The sequence below is a fragment of the Haliotis rufescens genome, unplaced genomic scaffold (genome assembly GCF_023055435.1).
Source record: "Haliotis rufescens isolate VD_foot unplaced genomic scaffold, xgHalRufe1.0.p SCAF_1, whole genome shotgun sequence".
NCBI lineage: Eukaryota > Metazoa > Mollusca > Gastropoda > Lepetellida > Haliotidae > Haliotis > Haliotis rufescens.
Genome location: NW_025963779.1, coordinates 56087031 through 56112015, shown reverse-complemented (window position 1 = coordinate 56112015; position 24985 = coordinate 56087031). Strand labels below are relative to the sequence as shown.

General features: G+C 39.8%; 1 protein-coding gene across 2 annotated transcripts in view; it reads right to left on the bottom strand.

The window, feature by feature from the left end:
- The window catches only part of LOC124131484 (NT-3 growth factor receptor-like), a 55119-nt gene that overhangs the window by 12340 nt on the left and 17794 nt on the right, over nucleotides 1-24985 (bottom strand). The window contains exons 2-8 of one of the 2 annotated variants that reach the window (XM_048398153.1): nucleotides 15807-15881; nucleotides 14775-14846; nucleotides 13414-13482; nucleotides 11554-11708; nucleotides 3212-3496; nucleotides 1921-2223; nucleotides 894-947 (exon numbers count right to left, since the gene is read on the bottom strand). In XM_048398153.1, coding sequence (XP_048254110.1) covers nucleotides 894-947; nucleotides 1921-2223; nucleotides 3212-3496; nucleotides 11554-11708; nucleotides 13414-13482; nucleotides 14775-14846; nucleotides 15807-15881 — 1013 coding nt within the window. The remainder of the gene's footprint in view (nucleotides 1-893; nucleotides 948-1920; nucleotides 2224-3211; nucleotides 3497-11553; nucleotides 11709-13413; nucleotides 13483-14774; nucleotides 14847-15806; nucleotides 15882-24985) is intronic. The other variant, XM_046494771.2, reaches the window with a different exon arrangement.

Genomic DNA, 24985 nt, shown 5'->3' with positions numbered 1-24985 from the left:
TATTATCAACTGATTCTGCTAATATCAACTGATTCTGCTATTATCAACTGATTCTACTGTTATCAGTTGAATCTGCTTTTATCAACTGATTCTGCTACTATCAACTGATTCTACTATTATCAACTAATTCTACTATTGTCAACTGATTCTACTGTTATCAATTGAATCTGCTATTATCAACTGATTCTGCTACTATCAACTGATTCTACTATTATCAACTAATTCTACTATTGTCAACTGATTCTACTGTTATCAATTGAATCTGCTATTATCAACTGATTCTGCTATTATCAACTGATTCTACTATCATCAACTAATTCTACTATTGTCAACTGATTCTACTATCACAACTGATTCTACTATTATCAACTGATTCTGCCATTATGAGTGGAGTGAGTATGATTTTACGCCGCTTTTAGCAATATTCCAGCAATATCACGGCGGGGGACACCAGAAATGGGCTTCACACATTGTACCCATGTCGGGAATCGAACCCGGGTCTTCGGCGTGACGAGCGAACGCTTTAACCACTAGGCTACCCGACCGCCCTCCGCTTTTATGAACTGATTCTGTCATTTTTTAACTGATTCTGTTAATATCAACTAATTCTACCGTTATCAATTGAATCTACTATTATCAACTGATTCTACGATCACAACTGATTCTACTATGTTCTACTGATACTTCTATGATCTACTGATTCTACTATAGTCTCCTGTTTCTACTAAAATCTGCTATAACCTACTGATCATACTATTACATACTGGATCTACTATCATCTACTGGGTCTACCATAATTAAATAGTTCTACTAACATCTTCTGACTTTTCTATGATTTACTTGTAATCACCCTTCCAAAAATATGAAAAAAAACACTTTATGAATATATTTACATGGATCGTAACCTCCAAGCCTATTGCCCATTTGCAGGAAATGTCGAGGTGAGGCTGAAACATGCTACAGTAGTTTCAGAACAACATAACCAGTCTTGAGTGGGTTGATGGGCGTGTGTAGTGAGGTCATGGATATGTCGTGGAACTAAGACACGCGGTCATACATCGATGGCTGTGACATCCGGTTTTATAGGGCAATATAATGTTACATTTGTTGGGAAAAACAAACTGTTCCAGAAAATATTCGAAATTTTGCCTAAGGTTTTAACAGTCAAAGGGGAAAAAACCTTGTTAATTGATTTGGATACAAAACAATAACTGGTTTCAGAATAACACAGACAACATATTATTAGGAACTCCTGTGTTTGAATTTCTAGTTACAAGTTATCGCACGACTACAAAAGGCTGTATGCACCATCTCAGAAGCACTGAACTTTAAATGTTAAAAGGAACAGATATAGGGTAATTTCAATTAGGGCATCACCCCAAGCTTCACACTCATGTTTTATTATTCCGACCAGTCTAGCAGTTGTTGATTATCCTTATTACATTGAGAGAATGTCTACAATTCCAATTCTGGACTAATTGCAACGTCTAGACCATGAATGGTACTGGGCTTCAGGCCTTGGAACCTCTTGAAGAATAACAGGCATAAATGTAGAATGTGAATAACTGGATTGTCTGGTCCAGACTCGATTATGCAGAGACCGCCGACCTATAGCTGGAATATTGCTGAGTGCGGCGTTAAACAACAAAGAAAGGAAGGACAACGTGACATCACAAACACACCGTCATTATACGACACAAACACACCGTCATTATTCGTCACAAACGCACCGTCATTATACGTCACAAACACACCGTCATCATACGCCATAAACACACCGTCATTACACATAACCACATATCCTTCCTTAACACTTGAACACAGATACTTCCATGACACATACACACATATACGTTGATGACACATAAGCACATTGTCATTCTAGATAACTGAAACGTTATACGTGTTAAAATAACTTACGTATTTGATTTTGATTTCTTGAGATGAAGATGTTTTTCTGATCTTTACCATACGTATTGTTGACGACGATAGTGTATGTTCCGGCGTAGTTGAAATTCGCTGTATCAAATTCCAGAGAGCCCTGCACCCAGCCAGGACATATTGTAAAGTTAAAGCCGAGTATCCCCTTTCTCTGTAGAGCTTTATTATTGAACAACCACTGAATAGAGGGCTCCGGCCAGCCGCGGACATCATATCTCAGTTTCTGGTCCGTTGCTTCGTTGATGGTCATATTCACTTTCGTAATGTTTAGTCGTGGAGCAGCTGGAATGGATGAATATAGTGTGTGAATTAGTGAGAGTGTTTTACACTATTCATATCTATATTCCAACTTCCATATAACGCTCGGAGCCACCAAACGTACGCCTCATCTATTTAATATAGAAAATGTCAGCTCCAGAAAATAACCAGTCTCGATTATCCGCCAGTATTTCAGGTATATGTGTTGGAGGAAAGACCGAAGCGATGCAGGACTAAGATGTTAACCACTCTGATGAAACCCATGCACGAATCTGGTGCTGACAAACTTAGAAACATAATCGGGGCGAGCTTGGATTCGAACTCACAATCTTTAACGCCTAAGGGACGCTTACTTCTGGCGCCTCAAACGACTGGGCCACGTGTGCCTTCTTGTTGAAGCCGATCGCCTCCGTGGTCTAGTGTTAGAGCGTCCGCCCGGAGAGCGTCATACCAAAAGACGTTTAAAGATGGTACTTGTTGTTACCCTGTCTGGCGCTCGGCATTAAGGGGCTAAAACAAGGACTGGTCGGCTCGGAGTCAGAATACTGTGTCTCAGTGGGGTATTCATGTTAAACTGCGGCATGGTATCTCAGTGAGCTAGCACTCTAAATCGGCATCAGTCCGGATTAGTACAAGCAGCCAAACACACACACACACACACATGTGCATGTACGTCGCTATATAAGTGCAATAATCTTGGACGCGACGTTAAACCCAATTTCACCTAACCTCACCTCTTGTTAAAGCTAACAAGGTACTTGGTTGCACTTACAATTGACACCCGTGGTGATTCCGGCTTAAGATTGACCCCAGCAAGCTATGCTGATCGTACGAGGCGACCAAATGGATCGGGTGGCACGCTCCGCGATTTGACTGATACCACGATGTGGATCGTTGTTCACAATATCAATCACTGGATTGTCTGGTCAAGACTGGATTAACTACAGACGCCATATAGCTGGGATATTGGAGTGGTGTGTTAACAAACAAACAAATAAACAAGCAAACTTACAGTTGACAAGTATTTCCACTTGAGCTGACACGTTATTGACTTTATTCTCCACGATGCAACGAGGACGATTGTTGTGGTCAGTGGAATTGACATCCCACACCTGTAACGCTTTGATCGTCTCATTGGCGGTGTCCTTGACCGTACTAATGGTGTAGTTGGAAGCGAGATCCTTTAATTTCCATCTGACATCCGGTTTAGGACTTCCGGTTCCTCTGCAGTGGAACACGGCATCCTGGGAGGCGTTAATGGATATTTCGGAGGGCGACACGTGCACATGTGGTGTTTCTGTAAAGGTGGTGATACTTTGTATAGTATATAGAGACCATTGTGTTATCATATAATGCATAGTGTAAACAAAGGGATAAAACAATCCGATAAACTTGGTATCACGATCCGATAAATTTGCAAAAGAGATCATCTATCAGGAACTGATTCTAAAATCCTCTTTACATAGATGTCATCTTGCTAAACGCCCCCAAAAGATAATCTTGTGCTCATGATAAAAAAACATTTCTGCCTGCAAGTCATTTGGCACAAAAGAATACAAGTGGCGACTTACTTTGTATTTCTACGATATTAATTAGGTTACACATTAATGGATGAAACTTGTCTTAAACTTCGACTTTATTTAGAATGCCATTAAATAATAAAGAGATTATTAGTTTCGTGTGTTTCCGTACCGTAAATATCCTATATTAAGAATAAAAATCGTATCATGCAAGCTGCAGAGCAAAAGAAACTATACCTATCGGTTGATTTTATCATATGTTTGATTGTCAATTGAAAATATCCTTAGTAAGCGATATTATATCACAACATGAAATGTACTTGCACTTAGTCAGCACTCAAAGAATACTTCTACATGGCTTTATTTAAAATAAATCATTCAAAAATTTTAAGAATTAAAAAGAACCGACATTTGCATAATACACTACTGCTGGTGGATCTTAGACGATTTATCTTTGAAAATTATTAAATTTACAACATTTGAAACATATTAAGTGTTATGAATTGCACATTCATTTCTAAACCCAGTCATTATTGAATCAATCTATTTGTACACAGAATTACCCAGCCACAGATTACTTTTCACAAACTGTTGCAGGAATGAGTGATGCTTAAATAAATCTATTAATCAATTTTAACAACAGCTCTTAGAATTTGCGATTACACAAAACTCAAACACGGTATATTTTCTTTTGTTTTGGCCATTAGTGAGTTTTACGCTTTACTTATTAGGTTTTTATGCCGCTTTTAGCAATATTCCAGCAATATCACGGCGGGGGTCACCAGTAATGGGCCTCACACAATGTACCCATGTCGGGAATCGAAACCGGGTCTTCGGCGTGACGAGCGAACGCTTTAACCACTAGGCTATCCGACCGTCCGTACAGGCTATTAACAACGCAAATACCTTCTCGGCAAATAATCTCTATGTAGAGCAGGCTGTTACATGTCACATACAAGCGACAAATTAATATTCAAGGGTCTAGGACTTTTCTTAGAGACACGATATGTTTTCACTCACTTCTTCAAAAAGAAATTCTCTGAAAAGAGAAGCCTGGCAAATATGTTTTCAAAATCATGGTTTTAAAAAAAACCCGAAAACGGTCAGCACTGAAAGATACTTTTCATGCTATGTTAGTCAGAAATAGCATTCGAAAAAAATAAACACCAATGGATTATTCAGCATGTATGTGATATTTCAAGGACAACATTGAACAATAAGAATGAAAGTAAGATAACAGAATGGCCCTCCACATGGTAACATAACATGAAATATGCCTCCATGCTGGTGTGTTAACATATACCGGCCGAAGTGATGTCGGCATATCTATCAATATTGGTTACTGTAACTAAAATGCCCAATCCTCTATTTTCCTGCAGGAGTGTAGCAACATGCAGTAACATGCTTCGGTGTTTTTTTCATATATTTATGAATTCAACGCACTAATCACCTGTCTTGTGTTTGAACCAATGAGTTAACACAGGATGGGCGAAACAGCTGCACTCTATCATGTACGACATACAATATTAATGAACCAACCCGGTTTGCTGTCGCGATACTGAAATAGTTAGATACAATCAATCAACTGGCACTGCCTGCACCAAGGACACTGAACACACCTACTCTGACGTCATATTAGTATTACGGTAACGCCAGCTCAATTTCTGCTGCTTTTGAGTTGGTATATGATAAACCGATTCCAATACAGGTACCTGTTACGACGACATTTACTCTTTCCACTTCTCCATGACAGTGTATTTATCTTTCTGATCTATGGTGTACCTTCTATTAATATTCAATCTCCTTTTTCTTCATCGCCAATCTTTGTATTCGAGCTCCCATTTCTACACACCAAACCCTCAATTAAATTGCCAAAATCTTTACCAACAATCCCATTTCTACACCACCGATCCCTACATTCAATTACCCTGCCTACACCACAAATCCATCATCTTCACGTGGCAAGCGTGGCCACTAGCCTTTTTCAAAGTTTAGGTTCCACCCTTGCCATTTTAAGCCTACTTTTGCCGCAAGTGGAGTGTTACTTGAAACTGTGTAGTCGCACTACTCTGCATGCCTCTGTTAAGTATCTTTACTGTGGTAATTTGTCCTTTTAATTGTCTGTCAGGATGAGATCTCAAATCTTTTCGTTATCGGATCGACCAGGTCGTCTGCTATGGCAGTCATCTTTGTGCGGTCATTCGAAATAAGAACAACGATCTGATTGGATGTCGCGTTTTCATCACAAGGGACATAACTCGCGATCGAGAAGTAGGCTTGAAATGGCAAAGGTAGGAATTAGGCTTTGATATAGGCTAGCGGAAACTCGGGAAGATGCCAATCCATATACCCATTCTGCCATGTTTACACCCTCAATCCATATACCCAATCTACCATGTTTACACCACCAATCCATATACCCAATCTACCATGTTTACACCACCAATCCATATACCCAATCTACCATGTTTACACCACCAATCCATATACCCAATCTACCATGTTTACACCACCAATCCATATACCCAATCTACCATGTTTACACCACCAATCCATATACCCAATCTACCATGTTTACACCACCAATCCATATACCCAATCTACCATGTTTACACCACCAATCCATATACCCAATCTACCATGTTTACACCACCAATCCATATACCCAATCTACCATGTTTACACCACCAATCCATATACCCAATCTACCATGTTTACACCACCAATCCATATACCCAATCTACCATGTTTACACCACCAATCCATATACCCAATCTACCATGTTTACACCACCAATCCATGTACCCAATCTACCATGTTTACACCACCAATCCATATACCCAATCTGCTATGTTTACACCACCAATCCATGTACCCAATCTACCATGTTTACATCACCAATCCATATACCCAATCTACCATGTTTACATCACCAATCCATATACCCAATCTACCATGTTTACATCACCAATCCATATACCCAATCGGCCATGTTTACACCACCAATCCATATACCCAATCTACCATGTTTACACCACCAATCCATATACCCAATCTACCATGTTTACACCCTCAATCCATATACCCAATCTACCATGTTTACACCACCAATCCATATACCCAATCTACCATGTTTACACCCTCAATCCATATACCCAATCGGCCATGTTTACACCACCAATCCATATACCCAATCTACCATGTTTACACCCTCAATCCATATACCCAATCTACCATGTTAACTCAACCAATCCATATACCCAATCGGCCATGTTTACACCACCAATCCATATACCCAATCTACCATGTTTACACCACCAATCCATATACCCAATCTACCATGTTTACACCCTCAATCCATATACCCAATCTACCATGTTTACACCACCAATCCATATACCCAATCTACCATGTTTACACCCTCAATCCATATACCCAATCGGCCATGTTTACACCACCAATCCATATACCCAATCTACCATGTTTACATCACCAATCCATATACCCAATCTACCATGTTTACACCCTCAATCCATATACCCAATCTACCATGTTTACACCCTCAATCCATATACCCAATCTACCATGTTTACACCACCAATCCATATACCCAATCTACCATGTTTACACCACCAATCCATATACCCAATCTACCATGTTTACACCACCAATCCATATACCCAATCTACCATGTTTACACCACCAATCCATATACCCAATCTACCATGTTTACACCACCAATCCATATACCCAATCTACCATGTTTACACCACCAATCCATATACCCAATCTACCATGTTTACACCACCAATCCATATACCCAATCTACCATGTTTACACCACCAATCCATATACCCAATCTACCATGTTTACACCACCAATCCATATACCCAATCTACCATGTTTACACCACCAATCCATATACCCAATCTACCATGTTTACACCACCAATCCATATACCCAATCTACCATGTTTACACCACCAATCCATATACCCAATCTACCATGTTTACACCACCAATCCATGTACCCAATCTACCATGTTTACACCACCAATCCATATACCCAATCTGCTATGTTTACACCACCAATCCATGTACCCAATCTACCATGTTTACATCACCAATCCATATACCCAATCTACCATGTTTACATCACCAATCCATATACCCAATCTACCATGTTTACATCACCAATCCATATACCCAATCGGCCATGTTTACACCACCAATCCATATACCCAATCTACCATGTTTACACCACCAATCCATATACCCAATCTACCATGTTTACACCCTCAATCCATATACCCAATCTACCATGTTTACACCACCAATCCATATACCCAATCTACCATGTTTACACCCTCAATCCATATACCCAATCGGCCATGTTTACACCACCAATCCATATACCCAATCTACCATGTTTACACCCTCAATCCATATACCCAATCTACCATGTTAACTCAACCAATCCATATACCCAATCGGCCATGTTTACACCACCAATCCATATACCCAATCTACCATGTTTACACCACCAATCCATATACCCAATCTACCATGTTTACACCCTCAATCCATATACCCAATCTACCATGTTTACACCACCAATCCATATACCCAATCTACCATGTTTACACCCTCAATCCATATACCCAATCGGCCATGTTTACACCACCAATCCATATACCCAATCTACCATGTTTACATCACCAATCCATATACCCAATCTACCATGTTTACACCCTCAATCCATATACCCAATCTACCATGTTTACACCCTCAATCCATATACCCAATCTACCATGTTTACACCACCAATCCATATACCCAATCTACCATGTTTACACCACCAATCCATATACCCAATCTACCATGTTTACACCACCAATCCATATACCCAATCTACCATGTTTACATCACCAATCCATATACCCAATCTACCATGTTTACACCACCAATCCATGTACCCAATCTACCATGTTTACACCACCAATCCATATACCCAATCTACCATGTTTACACCACCAATCCATATACCCAATCTACCATGTTTACACCACCAATCCATATACCAAATCTACCATGTTTACACCACCAATCCATATACCCAATCGGCCATGTTTACACCCTCAATCCATATACCCAATCTACCATGTTTACATCACCAATCCATATACCCAATCTACCATGTTTACACCACCAATCCATATACCCAATCTACCATGTTTACACCACCAATCCATATACCCAATCTATCATGTTTACACCACCAATCCATATACCCAATCTACCATGTTTACATCACCAATCCATATACCCAATCTACCATGTTTACACCACCAATCCATATACCCAATCTACCATGTTTACACCACCAATCCATATACCCAATCGGCCATGTTTACACCATCAATCCATATACCCAATCTACCATGTTTACACCACCAATCCATATACCCAATCTACCATGTTTACACCACCAATCCATATACCCAATCTACCATGTTTACACCACCAATCCATATACCCAATCTACCATGTTTACACCACCAATCCATATACCAAATCTGCCATGTTTACACCACCAATCCATATACCCAATCTACCATGTTTACACCACCAATCCATATACCCAATCTACCATGTTTACACCCTCAATCCATATACCCAATCTACCATGTTTACACCACCAATCCATATACCCAATCTACCATGTTTACACCCTCAATCCATATACCCAATCTACCATGTTTACACCACCAATCCATATACCCAATCTACCATGTTTACATCACCAATCCATATACCCAATCTACCATGTTTACACCACCAATCCATGTACCCAATCTACCATGTTTACACCACCAATCCATATACCCAATCTACCATGTTTACACCACCAATCCATATACCCAATCTACCATGTTTACACCACCAATCCATATACCAAATCTACCATGTTTACACCACCAATCCATATACCCAATCGGCCATGTTTACACCCTCAATCCATATACCCAATCTACCATGTTTACATCACCAATCCATATACCCAATCTACCATGTTTACACCACCAATCCATATACCCAATCTACCATGTTTACATCACCAATCCATATACCCAATCTACCATGTTTACACCCTCAATCCATATACCCAATCTACCATGTTTACACCCTCAATCCATATACCCAATCTACCATGTTTACACCACCAATCCATATACCCAATCTACCATGTTTACACCCTCAATCCATATACCCAATCTACCATGTTTACACCACCAATCCATATACCCAATCTACCATGTTTACACCACCAATCCATATACCCAATCTACCATGTTTACACCACCAATCTATATACCCAATCTGCCATGTTTACACCCTCAATCCATATACCCAATCTACCATGTTTACACCACCAATCCATATACCCAATCTACCATGTTTACACCACCAATCCATATACCCAATCTACCATGTTTACACCCTCAATCCATATACCCAATCTACCATGTTTACACCACCAATCCATATACCCAATCTACCATGTTTACACCACCAATCCATATACCCAATCTATCATGTTTACACCACCAATCCATATACCCAATCTACCATGTTTACATCACCAATCCATATACCCAATCTACCATGTTTACACCACCAATCCATATACCCAATCTACCATGTTTACACCACCAATCCATATACCCAATCGGCCATGTTTACACCATCAATCCATATACCCAATCTACCATGTTTACACCACCAATCCATATACCCAATCTACCATGTTTACACCCTCAATCCATATACCCAATCTACCATGTTTACACCACCAATCCATATACCCAATCTACCATGTTTACACCACCAATCCATATACCCAATCTACCATGTTTACACCACCAATCCATATACCCAATCTACCATGTTTACACCACCAATCCATATACCCAATCTACCATGTTTACATCACCAATCCATATACCCAATCTACCATGTTTACACCCTCAATCCATATACCCAATCGGCCATGTTTACACCACCAATCCATATACCCAATCTACCATGTTTACATCACCAATCCATATACCCAATCTACCATGTTTACATCACCAATCCATATACCCAATCGGCCATGTTTACATCACCAATCCATATACCCAATCTACCATGTTTACACCACCAATCCATATACCCAATCTACCATGTTTACATCACCAATCCATATACCCAATCTACCATGTTTACACCAGCAATCCATGTACCCAATCGGCCATGTTTACACCCTCAATCCATATACCCAATCTACCATGTTTACATCACCAATCCATATACCCAATCTACCATGTTTACACCACCAATCCATGTACCCAATCTACCATGTTTACACCAACAATCCATATACCCAATCTACCATGTTTACATCACCAATCCATATACCCAATCTACCATGTTTACACCCTCAATCCATATACCCAATCTACCATGTTTACATCACCAATCCATATACCCAATCTACCATGTTTACACCCTCAATCCATATACCCAATCTACCATGTTTACATCACCAATCCATATACCCAATCTACCATGTTTACATCACCAATCCATATACCCAATCGGCCATGTTTACATCACCAATCCATATACCCAATCTACCATGTTTACACCACCAATCCATATACCCAATCGGCCATGTTTACATCACCAATCACCAATCCATATACACGACAAATCCCTCCTAGAAATCGGAGAGGCCTTGTCTCACGCAGTAGCCGAGAAAGTATAATGTCTCAATGATATATGGTTCTCACCACAATCCGGGTTGTCCATCTCCGATACGCGGCGTTTGACTCCGTCCTGTATACACATTATACGTTGATTATCCAGAAACTTGGAGTTAGATTTCTGTTTTAGTTTTAGCCACTGCATGTTGCAACTGCACACCAGAGGGTTTTCATTCAGGTTCCTGGGGGAAAGTGAAACATGATTCAAACAAAATTGTCATACTTCAGCCAGAATAATTACAAAAACCAGAAAGTTTCTAAAACGACTCCGTTTCTTTCCCCATTTCATAACGGATCAGCTTCAAGCTACTCTCTCTTGCCTTCCCATGCTATAACAATAATAATAATAATAATAATATAGTTTATTAATGTGTCATGTGTACATAATACACCTGCCATTACTGGCCTAAAAGACACCTAAAATTATACAATCAATAAAATACATAAATAAAATATTATAACTAACAATATCTTCATATGTATACAGCAAACCCCATCCACCCACCACCCCTCCCCCCGCCCCACTCCCCAGACATATGGACATATACTCCCATGTAGGATCAACCTATTCACCAGTTCACACACCTTAGCACCACAGCCTATCATCTTTTAAGAGACAGGTAAAAACATTCCTTTTTAGTCAGGCTTTCCCCTAAACTGCGAGAGACTCTTTCAACAAGCGTGCAGAGCATACTTTACTGTATTTTGGCGCTATATAAGTGTATATTTATTATTATTATTATTACACCTCTTTTACTCGTTTGTTTTGTTCGTTTGTTTGTCGTTAAACCCGCAGTCAGCAATATTCCAGCTATAAAGGGGCGTTTCGTAAATAATCGAGTCTGGACAATCCAGTGATTGACATCATGAGCATCGATCTACCCATAACATGCATCAAACAAGTCAGCGAGCCTGACAAACCCGATCCGGTTCGTCTCTTACGACAAGCATAGGTAACTGAAGACCTCTTCTAAGCCGGATCTTCTCGGGTTTTTTTACACGGACGTAGCTTACTATTTTATTGAAAATGATGAGAAGTTAATGCACTGTTTGTTTCCACCATAACATGGAGCCAGACGTCGCGAGCCAGAGGTTACAGGTGAAATATGCGTCCAAAGACGACTCGACAGCATTAGCAAATCCCCCAGGAAGATCGGGGTATTTTTAATCAGCAATCTATTTACAAGTACGAATACTCCAACGATGATGTCACCCATGACGCCATGATTCACAATTCTGAACGGCTTGGGAAGCAGAATACAAACTATCTGTTCTGATACATATCCCTTATGATGAATATTATATATAATGAATATTTTTTTTGTAATTGTGTCAATTACCACGTCAAGTTTGGAGTTAAGTCTCAAGCTTCTTCATAGAAATGTCTTCTCAGAAAATTGTCAGACTATTGTCTGATGTTTCATTGTGATTTAACATTGAAGCTTCTTTATTGAATTCAGGAGTCAAATGCTAAATACAAACCTTTTTTAAACGCCAATGCTATCGTCTATAACAACTTCAGCAATTTATGCTTGCTGTAAAAAGCGACTATGCTTGTCGTAAGAGGCGACTAACGGGATCGGGTGGTCAGGCTCGCTGACTTGGTTGATGCATGTCATTGTATCCCATTTGCATGGATCGATGCTCATGATGTCGAACACAGGATTGTCTGTTCCAGACTCGATTATTTACAGACCGCCGTCATATAGCTGGAATATTGCTGAGTGCGGCGTTAAACAACAAACAGACAAACAAACAAACAAACAAACAAACACACGTCTATAACAACCTGTCTATAACAGTGAAACCTAATGTAAATATATTGTCATACTTTGTCAGAAATGCCAGTCTCATATTAAAACTAAAAAGAATAATTGTTGTACTCACAGCTCAATGATATGCAGGTGACTCACAAGAAAACGAGAGAACGTCTCAAGCTTATTATGTTCAAGGTCGCTGAAAACAGAAGACTCAAAAGTATTGATTAGGAACACATGAAGGAAAGTTTCGACATTATGTCTCTATATGGGAGACCAATTTCTTGGAACATCGTTATAGATTAGTATTTCAACTATGAATAGTGCATATTTCAAGAAATAGTTCTTAAGGACGTCTGGTGGTCTGTAATTTAAGTATTTAACTATTTCTATGATAATAATCTGCAACATCTACATCTCTTGCAGATTCCGTACGGCTTCAGATTGTCTTTTCTTAGATAGGTATTTCTAAAATCTAGATGATTTAATCTAAATTTCCAATTGCATAAGGAAGGGGGTTAGTGTGCATTGTACCACTACAGATTTACATTTTACAGATGTAAGGAGGGTTGGTTGGTGGGTTGGTTGTTTAACGCCGCACTCAGCAATATTCCAGCTATATGACGGCGATCTGCAAATAATCGAGTCCGGACCAGACAATCCAGTGATTGATATCATGAGCATCGATCCACACAATTGGGATCGATGACATGCCAAGTCAGAGCCTGACCACCCGATCCCGTTAGTCGCCTTTTACGACAAGCATAGTCACCTTTTACGGCAAGCATGTATTGCTGAAAACCTATTCTACCCCGGATCTTCACGAGTCCATTGAAGATGTAGTCCTCTTCATATTTGATTGCGAGGCATATGTATTGTTGAGAAAAAAGTACATACCGAAGTGGCATATTTCATCAAACATTGTAAATCTCATAACTTACTTACACTTTTCTCAGGGGTAGGACTATATTTGAAATTATTTTATTGCAAAAATCCCACTGTTTGTTTGTATATTTGTTGTTTATTTTTATTATTTTTAACATTCATTCAGAATGAATGAATGAGTTTGTTTGATGTTTAACAAATATTCAGCAATATTTCAGCTATATGACGGCGGTATGTAAGTCATCAAATCTGGACCAGACAATCCAGTGACTGACATCATGAACATCGATCTATGCAATTGGGGCACGATGACATACATCAACCAAATCAACGAGAATGACCGCCCGATCCCGTTAGTCGCCTCTTACGACTAGCATAGTCGCCATTTACGACAAGCATGGGTCCCTGAAGATGTATTCTAACCCGGATTTTCACGGGTAAAAAAGCAATTGATGCGGTAGGAACATCTTAAATGCACAGTTACGTATTTCCCTCACCTGAAAACTATTCCCGATTCACAACAGTTTGAGTCGCCCAGTGAACGCAAAATCATACCTACATACATAATTAAGATATCGGAAATGTAATCACAGTTGCAATACTTACATTTTATTCAATTGTGTATTTGTTTCGAAAGCTCCATCTTCTATAAACTGAACACCACTGTATTTTATAACTCTGCAAATAAAATTAATAACCCTTGATTATCATATATAGTGGTATACTTCCTCTAAGATGACAAATCCGTTGATTTATATCAGCACTCAGTGAATGAGTTCGGGATCGAGGGAGGTAGCGAGCTAGCTTAACTCCGTTTTAACAGCATTTCAATTATACCACGGCGTGTCAGCTTAATGTGAGAGGAAAGGTCTTAGACGTTGAACGCAAGCACAACTACAGTATGATTGTGTTGAAGTAAGGGAGCTCTGACCTCCAGAAGGTCTTGAGAACACTTAAGGAAAATCAGTCATATTAATCCAAGAAAACGGGTATGATGCTGACGAACCAAGAATAAAAGCCATAATTATCTGATTCTGGCACGTTTAAGAGACGCAACTCTGAACAGGACATATAATAATAATAATTTTTGATAAATCCAATGAAATCATTTATATCATTGAATTTTCTGTCCCCTTTGGCACTAATGTGATTGACAAGATAGAGGAAAAACATGGCAAATATGCAGACCTCGCTTTCGAAATGTCACGCTTGCATCCCAAGTACCAAGTTGTCCGACTCCCCATTGTTCTCGGTGCCTTAGGTTTTGGTACCTCCCAATCTGTTGACTGACATTGGGAGAGTACCCGGGTTTGCTTCCAGGAATACGGGCCTTCTGACAATCTGAGTAATCCAGAAGGCTGCAGTGTTGGGGAGTCTTCACATTCTCCGAAAAGTTCTGGGTGTGTGTGACTAGGCAGCGCTTCCTGGGAGAAGTCCCATTCGCTGTCTGGGCTGCGTGTAGAGGGGGCAAGGGCCCTGAGCTGATGATGAGCCCAAACAGCCTGACTGTGCCAGGATCACCCAAACCCTCTTCGCTGCATTTTTCATTTTTAATCTGCACATACTACTACTACTACTACTACTACTACTACTACTACTACTACTACTACTACTACTACTACAAATTGCTTTACGTACAGTTCTTGCAAACTTTCGTACGGCTTCAGGTCGTCTCTTCGTATTCTTGTCAGGTTATTCTGGCTGAGAATCTCTCTGCAATTAAGAAAACAACATACTATAGAATGAAGAATGATCTGGGTTTTTTTCACCATGATACCAGGTACAATAGAAGGACAATACAATATATCCTTAAAAGCACCATGAAATTGTGAACCTGCACATACTTTGAGGCATTCGTCACTTGCTATCGATTACATCGCTGGGCCTCCTATACAGCAGTGTGTTAGTTGCTCAGATCTGCAGTAAATGTCAAACATATATTGGTGCATATATCATATAGCAATTTGTTATATCATAGACTTCTTCTTCATAGTCTTTAACATTGAATGTGAGGTGTTTGTGAGTTCTCTGCTGTGTATCTACAAGCATTCCCTCCTACAGTCTTCAGACTATTCTCATGTGAGTTCTTTGTTAGTTTTCTGCTATCTACACCCAGGCATTTCTACAGTCTTCAGACTATTCTAATGTGATATCTACAAGCATACACTCCTAGAGCCCTTAAGACATTCTAATGTGAGTCTTCAGACTATTCTCATGTGAGTTCTTTGTTAGTTTTCTGCTATCTACACCCAGGCATTTCTACAGTCTTCAGACTATTCTAATGTGATATCTACAAGCATACACTCCTTGAGTCTTAAAGACATTCTAATTTGAGTTCTTTGTTAGTTTTCTACTATCTACAAACATACACTCCTAGAGCCTTAAAGACATTCTAATTTGAGTTCTTTGTTAGTTTTCTACTATCTACAAACATACACTCCTAGAGCCTTTAAGACATTCTAATTTGAGTTCTTTGTTAGTTTTCTACTTTCTACAAGCATGCACTCCTAGAGACATTCTAATTTGAGTTCTTTGTGAGATTTCTACTTTCTACAAGCATGCACTCCTAGAGTCTTTAAGACATTCTAATTTGAGTTCTTTGTTAGTTTTCTACTATCTACAAACATACACTCCTAGAGCCTTAAAGACATTCTAATTTGAGTTCTTTGTTAGTTTTCTACTATCTACAAACATACACTCCTAGAGCCTTTAAGACATTCTAATTTGAGTTCTTTGTTAGTTTTCTACTATCTACAAACATACACTCCTAGAGCCTTAAAGACATTCTAATTTGAGTTCTTTGTTAGTTTTCTACTATCTACAAACATACACTCCTAGAGCCTTAAAGACATTCTAATTTGAGTTCTTTGTTAGTTTTCTACTATCTACAAACATACACTCCTAGAGCCCTTAAGACATTCTAATGTGAGTTCTTTGTGAGATTTCTACTTTCTACAAGCATGCACTCCTAGAGACATTCTAATTTGAGTTCTTTGTGAGATTTCTACTTTCTACAAGCATGCACTCCTAGAGTCTTTAAGACATTCTAATTTGAGTTCTTTGTTAGTTTTCTACTATCTACAAACATACACTCCTAGAGCCTTAAAGACATTCTAATTTGAGTTCTTTGTTAGTTTTCTACTATCTACAAACATACACTCCTAGAGCCTTTAAGACATTTTAATTTGAGTTCTTTGTTAGTTTTCTACTATCTACAAACATACACTCCTAGAGCGTTTAAGACATTCTAATGTGAGTTCTTTGTTAGTTTTCTACTATCTACAAACATACACTCCTAGAGCCTTAAAGACATTCTAATTTGAGTTCTTTGTTAGTTTTCTACTATCTACAAACATACACTCCTAGAGCCTTTAAGACATTCTAATTTGAGTTCTTTGTGAGATTTCTACTATCTACAAACATACACTCCTAGAGCCTTTAAGACATTCTAATTTGAGTTCTTTGTTAGTTTTCTACTATCTACAAACATACACTCCTAGAGCCTTTAAGACATTCTAATTTGAGTTCTTTGTGGGTTTTCTATTATCTCCAGGCACACCCTCCTACAGGCTTCACACTATTCTAATGCGAGCTCTTTGCTACTTTTTCAACTCATTTGCCATAGCCAATTCGATAACAACAAATGTGTAGGTTAATTGAATTTGGGGTAACATACCTCCTTAAGCACGAAGTTCCTGCCTAAATGACCACGTGTGACAACACCTTACTTGTTACTGACGGCAAGCAACTAGATTATGATTGTAATTAAGAGAGGGAGCTCTGACCTTCAGAAGGTCTTGAGAACACTCGGTGAAAATCAGTCACACTAAACTGCGGTGAAACGTTATATACTTGTTCATGCTTGGCTAAACCTTATTAATTAAGAACCTTCAAATCATATTACTCACAACAAACACAATAATAACAATGATGATGATGATGATGATAATGATCGTCATCATCATCATCATCATGCATGTCACAACCATATCGATCATACACAAAACAATCATATCTTACAGTCCCTTTATTGGTACAGCAATGAGAAAGGATCTATACACTGAATTACACACCACACTTTGTTTACCCGGAATTCGAACACCGCCGTGTTAAATAGTATAAAGTGTTTACGAACGCTACAATAATATTTGTGTAATCGTCCCACCACCCTACACACAACGAAAGTTTTGTGTGATACAAATGATTTGCAATAGTGGGTGAAGATTGTTTTTTGCGCATCAGCGGTTCTGCTGCTAAGGATGTTATTGTTACATTTCGGGCTCAGCTTCTCTCCAATACGGCAACACAATAGCTTCCTTTATACTGTCTATTTCCCCGCTGGTTGATTATTAACTGATGAGCCAGAATGATTGATGCCATTCGTGTGAACACGTGCACGGATGATGTTGTCGACAATGAAGGCCACGACGTCCCAACACACGGCCATTGTCAATATATTAGTTAAGGGTCATGACTCAATGTTATTGAGTTTGGGAATCGGTCCAGCTGTGGAGTTGCCCAGTATAGGTACGAAGCCTAAACTTGTAACGCGATAACACACAAACCGAAAATCAATAGAAGAGGGGGTACCGCTAGCAATATTGTATCTGGAGTATTACTATTTGATAGTGATTCACAAACACATGTTCATGATAGAGTCGGAATCGTATCATCGACTCTGCTTTTAGCAGAGGTTTCTTATGAATGATACTAATAGCATTGAAGATGTTGGTTGGTCGGTTGTTTAACGCCGCACTCAGCAATATTCCAGCTATATGACGGCGATCTGTTAATAATCGAGTCTGGACCAGACAATCCAGTGATTGATATCATGAGCATCGATCCACACAATTGGGATCCATGACATGCATCAATCACGTCAAATCCTGACCATCCGATCCCGTTAGTCGCCTTTTACGACAAGCATAGTCGCCCTTTACGGCAAGCATGTATTGCTGAAGGCCTATTCTACCCCGGATCTTCTCGAGTCCATTGAAGATGTAGCCCTCTTCACATTTGATTGCGAGGCATATGTATTGTTGAGAAATAAGTACATACCGAAGTGGCATATTTCATCAAACATTGTAAATTTCATAACTTACTGACTTCTAATGATGTGTCAGTCCTTAACAAAGGTGCTAAGTTCGTTAAAGAAGCTCTGAAATGTAAATCTGCACTTGACAGTAAGTATATTGTGTCATCTACCGCCTAATTGCCATATATATTCAGCTTATGTATATGGACAGGGTTTTGTCGCTTTTATTTATAATGTTTGAGTGATTATGAGCCCCAGTGAGAAACATTGTATCTGGGACTCGTATGATTGTTTTATAATGTTCGGGTGATTATGATGGAGCTCTAGCCAAGAACATTGTATCTGAGAATCGTATGATTGTTTTATAATGTTCGGGTGATTATGATGGAGCTCCAGCCAAGAACATTGTATCTGAGAATCGTATGATTGTTTTATAATGTTCGGGTGATTATGATGGAGCTCCAGCCAAGAACATTGTATCTGAGAATCGTATGATTGTTTTATAATGTTCGGGTGATTATGATGGAGCTCCAGCCAAGAACATTGTATCTGAGAATCGTATGATTGTTTTATAATGTTCGGGTGATTATGATGGAGCTCCAGCCAAGAACATTGTATCTGAGAATCGTATGTGTTAAATAGTGTTCGGGTTCACCCAGAAATAACGGGTACCCGGTAGAATGAGATTGTTATGTGCAAGCACACACACACACACACACACGTGTATATAAGTGCAAGCCCAATTTTACCCAACTCATCTGTGAAAGAGGTGAGGTGAAATGGGGTTTAACGTCGCGTCCAAGATTATTGCACTTATGCGCGTGTATGTGTGTGTATGTGTGTGTGTGTGTGTGTGTGTGTGTGTGTGTGTGTGTGTGTGTGTGTGTGTGTGTGTGTGTGTGTGTGTGTGTGTGTGTGTGTGTGTGTGTGTGTGTGTGTGTGTGTGTGGCTGCTTGTACTTAATCCGGACTGATGCCGATTTATAGTGATAGCACACTGAGATACCATGCCGCAGTTTAACATGAATACCCCACTCAGACACAGTATACTGACTCCGAACCGACCAGTCCTTGTTTTAGCCCCTTAATGCCGAGCGCCAGACAGGGTAACAACAAGTACCATCTTTTAACGTCTTTTGGTATGACGCGGCTGTGCATCGAACCCCGGACCTTCCGCTCTCCGGGCAGACGCTCTACCATTAGACCACGGAGGCGGTCATCTGTGGAAGAACAGTTCTATTTCAGTCACTACGACTTGTATTGTTATAGTGGAAACCGTTTCAATACTTTTATTTCAAACTTTAATTATCTAAAATACCAATTGTATCAATATGTTCGCAAGTTCACCAAAATTCTATCCCCTTTGTATGTTTAAAATTCAGCAAACATTCGGCGTATCCCCTATAACCATAAGCCCCCTACGGGCAGGACCCTTAATCCCCAGCGCTATCTAAAGACATCAATTAACACGTCGCCGGATCTAACGTATGTTCATGTACGTGGGTCACTGACTTTGTAGATGGTAGATGTAATACCTCTATATACAAAACCTGACTGACATGGTCAATCAGAGAGACGGGCCCACATCATCGACAGAAGCGGACGGATTGTACGGTTAGTCGTGGCGACGGCCATGGCCGTCCCCTCACAAACGACCACGTCGACGACGAAGAAGACTTCCCACGGTGTGTAAGTGAATGAGCGAGTCTGTAGATTTCAGTAGCGGGTCCATTTTGGAACTGTAAAATAAATCCTACTTATCGTATTTACACCCCCCTGATGTTACAAATGGCACAAGTGGATCCCCCTCCCCTTTTTAAAATCCTGGATTTAAACGCGCTAAATTGACTTTGGAAGCAAGTGCGCAGCGGCAAGATCTTCGTGTAACATGTGTGCAATTGGAAACACATTGTTTTCTTCCCTGTTTAAATTGAATATGACGGCGAGTCTTCGCACCCAGGAACATTGGCCACTCGTCCCTGTGTGTGTTCTGCCAAGTTATTATCAACCTGTACCCTTTCGACTTATTTCAAGCCATCATCAATACACAAGGCTGCTGGATTCTTAAACTTCACCCCTGAGTTCTGTCTTCCGTCTCATCCTGAGCTACCATCCGAGGGCAACAACCAACGCTCTTGGACACCATGAACGAATCCACTGATCTACATAGATGATTTATAAAGCAAAACATGAGGCGTATTTTGCGGGATGAGATACGTTGATAAATGATTGAAATGGATTAGAGACCAACTGCCTCCCTCTTCCCCACGGTAACTGGGACATAATTGCAAGGTTCTGACAGACGTGCCACTGTCGGTATCACTTCATCCGGCTTGTGGCAGCCAGACGGTCGGGAACCATGTGGCGAGTCACAGATCCCTGGGATGAATATGAACAATACAATTTATATAGAGATGAAGACAGTGTTGGAACCTTAAATCATTATTGAATGGCACCATCGGTAATTGCTTGAGACAGCCCAAGTCTGATGGTGTCAAGGGGTTCTAGATGCTCTTGGAATAGGACGTGGGAACAGTGAAAACAAGAACCGAGGTCCAGACATTGTAGTTTGGGTATTGCAATAATATTTGTCATACCATATCCTGCATGTCGGTGTCCATACTTCTGCAAACATGATAGTGTTTAGTCCGTTTGTATCGTTAATGTAAAATCTGCATTTTTATTGAGCTCGAGCATTCAGATCGGTGCAGAATATGTAGTGTTATCTTCGTGTTAAACGACACAAACTGAATCGTAGTTTAGTTCATAGTCATAGTGAATTTGGTGAGTGAGGTGGAACTGATTGAGCTTAATGTATTTGGTAAAGAAGTGTGGTTTTAGTTGTATTTGGGATTAGTCAGGTTATAACAAAGTTCAGGAAATGTTTAAATATTTATCGACCGTTTTATGCAAAGAATGACTATTGATGCTCAAGCGTTGAAATATACATAACTTTACATAAACGTTCTGTGTTTCCAATGTAGAGCTTAGTTACCTGTAGATTTCAGTAGCGGGTCCATTTTGGAACTGTAAAATAAATCCTACTTATCGAATTTACACCCCCTGAAGTTACAAATGGCACAAGTGGATCCCCCTCCCCTTTTTAAAATCCTGGATTTAAACGCGCTAAATTGAATTTGGAAGCAAGTGCGCAGCGGCAAGATCTTCGTGTAACATGTGTGCAATTGGAAACACATTGTTTTCTTCCCTGTTTAAATTGAACGGGAACTCCTTGGGGTTGAGGAAGATATTGAGAGACACGACATGGGTTTAGTCCTTTGTTTGGACTGGAATGTCGATTTCAGTTCAGGAAACACCGATAATAGCCTTTAAACAAATAATGGCACATTATTAGCTTGAACATGATTCTTTGCACATCAATATGATTTAGTTGCAAACATGGGTAAGCCAACAAGACATGGACACCCCTACACGGCACGTCACTATAATGACGACACACCGCTAACATTTTGGACAATATGACGTTAATGTTAAAGACAATAAACCGAAAGGCGTCGTGTTTTTTACAATGTGACGTAAATATATTTGCAAACATGGATAAGCCAACAAGACATGGACACCCCTACACGGCACGTCACTATAATGACGACACACCGCTAACATTTTGGACAATATGACGTTAATGTTAAAGACAATAAACCGAAAGGCGTCGTGTTTTTTACAATGTGACGTAAATATATTTGCAAACATGGATAAGCCAACAAGACATGGACACCCCTACACGGCCGTCACTATAATGACGACACACCGCTAACATTTTGGACAATATGACGTTAATGTTAAAGACAATAAACCGAAAGGCGTCGTGTTTTTTACAATGTGACGTAAATATATTTGCAAACATGGGTAAGCCAACAAGACATGGACATCCCTACACGGCCGTCACTATAATGACGACACACCGCTAACATTTTGGACAATATGACGTTAATGTTAAAGACAATAAACCGAAAGGCGTCGTGTTTTTTACAATGTGACGTAAATATATTTGCAAACATGGATAAGCCAACAAGACATGGACACCCCTACACGGCACGTCACTATAATGACGACACACCGCTAACTGTGACAATGTGACGTAACAGTCGGTTATAGAAGCGTCAAATTTCAAGCTCTCTGATGTCCCCCAAACTTGAAATACGTTCTCTCAGTCGTGTTCACTGCCAAAAATGCATCGCCAAACATACACACGCACAATACTCAGTGTTGCAAAAAAACAAAAACAAGTTTCTTTTGTGTTTCACTTAGCTTGTATGCAGCAGAATCTCTGCACTTGTATGGCGTATTTTTAAGATTACCATACCGTTCTTACTTTCGACCAGATCAATAAACGCGCTATCATGACATTGGATTGTCTGGTCAAGACTCGACTGTTTACAAGCCGCTGTAGTATGGCATGACCACTGTGACAATATGACGTAACAGTCGGTTATAGAAGCGTCAAATTTCAAGCTCTCTGATGTCCCCCAAACTTGAAATACGTTCTCTCAGTCGTGTTCACTGCCAAAAATGCATCGCCAAACATACACACGCACAATACTCAGTGTTGCAAAAAAACAAAAACAAGTTTCTTTGGTGTTTCACTTAGCTTGTATGCAGCAGAATCTCTGCACTTGTATGGCGTATTTTTAAGATTACCATACCGTTCTTACTTTCGACCAGATCAATAAACGCGCTATCATTACATTGGATTGTCTGGTCAAGACTCGACTGTTTACAAGCCGCTGTAGTATGGCATGACCACTGTGACAATATGACGTAACAGTCGGTTATAGAAGCGTCAAATTTCAAGCTCTCTGATGTCCCCCAAACTTGAAATACGTTCTCTCAGTCGTGTTCACTGCCAAAAATGCATCGCCAAACATACACACGCACAATACTCAGTGTTGCAAAAAAACAAAAACAAGTTTCTTTGGTGTTTCACTTAGCTTGTATGCAGCAGAATCTCTGCACTTGTATGGCGTATTTTTAAGATTACCATACCGTTCTTACTTTCGACCAGATCAATAAACGCGCTATCATGACATTGGATTGTCTGGTCAAGACTCGACTGTTTACAAGCCGCTGTAGTATGGCATGACCACTGTGACAATATGACGTAACAGTCGGTTATAGAAGCGTCAAATTTCAAGCTCTCTGATGTCCCCCAAACTTGAAATACGTTCTCTCAGTCGTGTTCACTGCCAAAAATGCATCGCCACACATACACACGCACAATACTCAGTGTTGCAAAAAAACAAAAACAAGTTTCTTTGGTGTTTCACTTAGCTTGTATGCAGCAGAATCTCTGCACTTGTATGGCGTATTTTTAAGATTACCATACCGTTCTTACTTTCGACCAGATCAATAAACGCGCTATCATGACATTGGATTGTCTGGTCAAGACTCGACTGTTTACAAGCCGCTGTAGTATGGCATGACCACTGTGACAATATGACGTAACAGTCGGTTATAGAAGCGTCAAATTTCAAGCTCTCTGATGTCCCCCAAACTTGAAATACGTTCTCTCAGTCGTGTTCACTGCCAAAAATGCATCGCCAAACATACACACGCACAATACTCAGTGTTGCAAAAAAACAAAAACAAGTTTCTTTGGTGTTTCACTTAGCTTGTATGCAGCAGAATCTCTGCACTTGTATGGCGTATTTTTAAGATTAACATACCGTTCTTACTTTCGACCAGATCAATAAACGCGCTATCATGACATTGGATTGTCTGGTCAAGACTCGACTGTTTACAAGCCGCTGTAGTATGGCATGACC